At 50.7% G+C, this 5049-nt stretch overlaps 1 protein-coding gene across 1 annotated transcript; it reads right to left on the reverse strand.

The window, feature by feature from the left end:
* Positions 1 to 2205: 2205 nt before the first annotated feature.
* Positions 2206 to 4474, reverse strand: LOC128841178 (SRRM2 protein homolog rsr-2-like). Its single transcript, XM_054035973.1, has 2 exons — positions 4072 to 4474; positions 2206 to 2804 (listed from the first exon to the last, which is right to left on the reverse strand). Exons 1-2 carry the CDS (start codon positions 4460 to 4462, stop codon positions 2344 to 2346), a joined length of 852 nt encoding a protein of 283 aa, XP_053891948.1. The 5' UTR covers positions 4463 to 4474; the 3' UTR covers positions 2206 to 2343.
* Positions 4475 to 5049: the final 575 nt, after the last annotated feature.

A 5049-nucleotide genomic window follows, 5' to 3' on the forward strand; every position in this document is an offset into this window, starting at 1 on the left:
TGTAGACCAGTGTAATGGGAGAATTGGCAGTAGGGATAGATGGGTGAGGGGGGGGAGGGAGGAGGGAGATTAAATATGCTAATTCACTATGGGAAACATGGTCTCCTAATTAGGGCTGGGGAACTTTCACTCTCCGTAATATTATTTTGATCTCTTGAAGGTCATAAACATTTCCTCCTATAGACTTATCCTTGGCTGAGATCTCATGTTTTTATGGACACAGATACTTCCTTTTTAATGTAACAAGTTGTTAGATTAGATTAGTGTACTTACATTTCCAGAAAGCCTTTGACAAGGTCCCTCACCAAAGGCTCTTACGTAAATTAAGTTGTCATGGGATAAGAGAGAAGATCTTTTCATGGATTGAGAACTGGTTAAAAGACAGGGAACAAAGGGTATGTCTACACTACGGGATTAATCCGAATTTAGATAATTCGGATTTGAGAAACAGGTTGTATAAAGTCGAAATGAGTGCGGCCACACTAGCACAGTAATTCGGTGGTGTGCGTCCAAGTACCGGGGCTAGCGTCGATTTCTGCACCGTTGCACTGTGGGTAGCAATTCCATAGCTATCCCATAGTTCCCGCAGTCTCCTGCGCCCATTGGGATTGTGGGTTAAGATCCCAGTGCCTGATGGGACAAAAAACATCGTCGCAGGTGGTTCTGGGTACAGCCTCACTTCCTCCCTCCCTCCCTCCCTGCATGAAAGCAACGGACGGCAGACAACCATTTTCGCGCCTTTTTTCCTGGGTGGGTGAACACTGCAGACTCCATACCACGGCAAGCATGGAGCCCGCTGAGGTCAAGACAGCACTCATGAATATTGCAAACACCTCGCGCGTTCTCGTGGAGTTTATACTCAGCCAGGACCAGAAAAACGAGGCGAGGAGGCAGCGGCGGCGGCAGCGCAGCGACAAGCATGATGAGGACATGGACACGGACACGGACACAGAATTCAGTGAAACCACAGGCCCCGGTGCTTTGGAGATCATGTTGTTAATGGGGCAGATTCTATCCATGGAACGCCGATTCTGGGCAAGGGAAACAAGCACAGACTGGTGGGACCGCATAGTGTTGCAGGTCTGGGACGATTCCCAGTGGCTGCGGAACTTTCGCATGCGTAAGGGCACTTTCATGGAACTTTGTGACTTGCTGTCTCCTGCCCTGAAACGCCAGAATACCAAGATGAGAGCAGCCCTCACAGTTGAGAAGCGCGTGGCGATAGCCCTGTGGAAGCTTGCAACGCCAGACAGCTACCGGTCAGTCGGGAATCAATTTGGAGTGGGCAAATCTACGGTGGGGGCTGCTGTGATGCAAGTAGCCAAAGCAATCACTCAGGTGCTGCTACGAAAGTTAGTGACTCTGGGAAATGTGCAGGCTATAGTGGATGGTTTTGCTGCAATGGGATTCCCTAACTGTGGTGGGGCAATAGACGGAACCCATATCCCTATCTTGGCACCGGAGCACCAAGCCACCGAGTACATAAACCGCAAGGGGTACTTTTCAATGGTGCTGCAAGCACTTGTGGATCACAAGGGACGTTTCACCAACATCAACGCGGGCTGGGCGGGAAGGGTTCATGACGCTCGCGTCTTCAGGAACACTACTCTGTTTAAAGGGCTGCAGCAAGGGACTTACTTTCCGGACCAGAAAATAACCGTTGGGGATGTTGAAATGCCCATAGTTATTCTTGGGGACCCAGCCTACCCCTTAATGCCATGGCTTATGAAGCCATACACAGGCAGCCTGGACAGGAGTCAGGAGCTGTTTAACTACAGGCTAAGCAAGTGCAGAATGGTGGTAGAATGTGCATTTGGCCGTTTAAAAGGTCGCTGGCGTTCATTATTGACTCGCTCTGACCTCAGCCAAAGAAATCTCCCCATTGTTATTTCTGCTTGCTGTGTGCTCCACAATCTCTGTGAAAGTAAGGGGGAGACCTTTATGGCGGGGTGGGAGGCTGAGGCAAATCGCCTGGCTGCTGATTACGCGCAGCCAGACACCAGGGCGATTAGAAGATCACACCATGAAGCGCTGTGCATCAGAGAAGCTTTGAAAACCAGTTTCATGGCTGGCCAGGCTACCGTGTGAAATATCTGTTTGTTTCTCCTTCATGAAAACCCTCCCCCTTTACTGACTGATTTTCTGTAAGGAACCCACCCTGCCCCTTCCCCCAGCTTTCTTTCAAACCAAATAAAGTCACTATCATTTAAAAATCATTTATTCTTTATTAATAGATTAGAAAAAGAGGGAGGGAACCCGGGTGGTATTTGGGAGGAGGATTGCTGGGAAGGAAAAAGCCACAAAGAAAAGGTTAAAAAAATGACAGCCTTTTGCTTGGGCTGTCTACTGGGGTGGAATGGGAAGGTGTACGGAGCCTCCCCCCCGCGTTCTTACACGTCTGGGTGAGGAGGATACGGAACATGGGGAGGGGGGAGGGTGGAACAGGGGCTGAAGCGGCAGTCTGTTTTCCAGCAGCCGTTCCTGAACCTCCACCAGACGCCGGAGCAGCCCCAGCGTTGCATCCTTCATCCTCTGGTCTTCCTGCCGCCATCTCTCATCTCGATCGTCTCTCCTCTCCTCACGTTGGTCCCTCCTCTCCTCACGTTGGTCCCTCCTCTCCTCACGTTCACTGACTTCTTTCCTATACTTTGAAACTGTTTCCTTCCACTCATTCAGATGACCTCTGTCACTCCTGCTGGATTGCATAATTTCAGAAAACATGTCCTCCCGCGTCTTCTTCTTACGACGCCTTATCTGTGATAACCTTCGGGATGGAGGAGGGAGGCTTGAGGAATTTGCAGCTGCTGTAGGGAGGGGAAAAAAGAGAGAATTGTTTTAAAAGCTACATTTTGCAGAACAATGCTTATACTCTTTCACGGTGACCAACACTGTTCACATTACATAGCACATGTGATTTCTGTGCAAGGTCGCATTTTGCCTCTTAATGCTGAGTGCTTGTGGCTTTGCTGCTAGAGATCACAGGTCTGGGCAACAGAATTCGGCTTGCATGCGGCCATGGTAAGCCATTGTTTTACAGCTTCTGCACCCTCCTTTCCCACATACCAAGCATAGCCTGTAGAGTGCTGCAGAAGCCTGGCCAATCTCAGCCAGTTGGGGGGGGGGCAGTGTGGGGGGGCTTGTCTGGGCCCCTTCAGGCAAGTAGAGTGCTGCGGTTTTTCTGTTAACATTCAGCAGCACCAGAAAACAAACTAACCCCCCCCCCGCCATGAATTCTCTGGGATGATCACGGTACCCCTCCCCCCACCGCATGGCTGGTATCAGGGAAGATCCCTGCAGGCACCAAACTACCCCCCCCGCTGCCGACCCCCCCCCTCGCCATGAATTCTCTGGGATGATCACGGTACCCCTCCCCCCACCGCATGGCTGGTATCAGGGAAGATCCCTGCAGGCACCAAACTACCCCCCCCCGCCGCCGACCCCCCCCCTCGCCATGAATTCTCTGGGATGATCACGGTACCCTCCCCCCACCGCGTGGCTGGTAACAGGGAAGATCCCTGCTAGCCAAACGCGGAAAACTTCAGGGCCAATTTCCCATCTGCGCTTGGCTAACTGCAGGGAAGGATTTATTTTCCGCCACAGGCAAACAGCCCAGTAGGAACGGCCACCTCTGTCCCCTTAATTAAGTTCCCGTATTTCAACCAGGTTACCAGGAGTGATATCACTCTCCTGAGGATTACACAACAAGATAAAGAACGGATGTTGCTTGAATGCCAGCAAACACCGGGACCATACGCTGCCAGGCTTTGTCAGGCAATGATACCAGATTACTTGCTGCAAGCATGTCGTGGTCAAGTGTCCTACCATGGAGGAGGGAATAAGGATGCACTGCCCAGAAACCTTCTGGCAAGGCTTTCGGAGTACCTCCAGGAGAGCTTCATGGAGATGTCCCTGGAGGATTTCCGCTCCATCCCCAGACACGTTAACAGACTTTTCCAGTAGCTACAGACTTTTCCAGTAGCTGAACTGACCGCGAATGCAAAGTCAGGCAAAGTAATCATTAAAAACCGTTTGCTTTTAAAACAAGTTTTATATTTTAAAAGGTAAACTCACCTGAGGTCCCTTCCATGGGGTCAGAGTCTTGGGTACTGGCTTGGGAGGCTTGGGAGGGTACTTCAGTCAGGGTGATAAAAAGATCCTGGCTGTTGGGGAGAATGGAGTGCTGTGTGCTCTCTGCAAGCTCATCCTCCTCCTCCTCCTCCTCTACCCCATCGGCAGAATCCTCAGGCATCGAGACTATCCCCGACCCAGAATCCACGAACAAAGGTGGGGTAGTGGTGGCAGCCCCCCCTAGAATTGCATGCAGCTCGGCGTAGTAGCGGCATGTCCGCGGCTCTGACCCGGAGCGACCGTTTGCCTCCTTTGTTTTTTGATAGGCTTGTCTGAGCTCCTTGACCTTCACGCGGCACTGCTCAGAGTCCCTATTGTGGCCTCTCTCCATCATGCCCTTGGAAATTTTTTCAAAAGTTTTTGCATTTCGTCTTTTAGAACGAAGTTCTGCAAGCACTGAATCCTCTCCCCATACAGCGATCAGATCCAGTACCTCCCTCACGGTCCATGCTGGTGCTCTTTTTCGATTATCAGCCTGCATTGTTACCTGTGCTGATGAGGTATCTGTGGTCACCTGTGCTCTCCACGCTGGGCAAACAGGAAATGAAGTTCAAATGTTCACGGGGCTTTTCCTGTCTACCTGGCCAGTGCATCCGAGTTCGGATTGCTGTCCAGAGCGGTCACAATGATGCACTGTGGGATAGCTCCCGGAGGCCAATACCATCGAATTGCGGCCACACTAACCCTAATTCGAATTGCTAAAATCGATTTTGGCGCTACTCCGCTCGTTGGGGTGGAGTACAGAAATCGATTTAAAGGGCCCTTTACATCGAATTAAATGGCGTCGTTGTGTGGACGGTTACAGGGTTAATTCGAATTAAAGCTGATAAATCCGAATTAAAGTCGTAGTGTAGACCAGGCCAAAGTGTATGAATAAATGGTAAATTTTCAGAATGGAGAGGGTAACTAGAGGTGTTCCCC

This window comes from Malaclemys terrapin, chromosome 7 (assembly GCF_027887155.1).
Source record: "Malaclemys terrapin pileata isolate rMalTer1 chromosome 7, rMalTer1.hap1, whole genome shotgun sequence".
NCBI classification, from domain to species: domain Eukaryota; kingdom Metazoa; phylum Chordata; order Testudines; family Emydidae; genus Malaclemys; species Malaclemys terrapin.

What these genes read in the sequence shown, in the direction of transcription:
- LOC128841178 (XM_054035973.1), bottom strand. Translation starts at nt 4,462, where the DNA reads ATGATGGAGAGAGGCCACAATAGGGACTCTGAGCAGTGCCGCGTGAAG. An exon ending in CCCCATGGAAGGGACCTCAG is followed by an intron (nt 2,805 to 4,071) that starts GTGAGTTTACCT and finishes CCCTCCCTACAG; the next exon opens with CAGCTGCAAATTCCTCAAGC.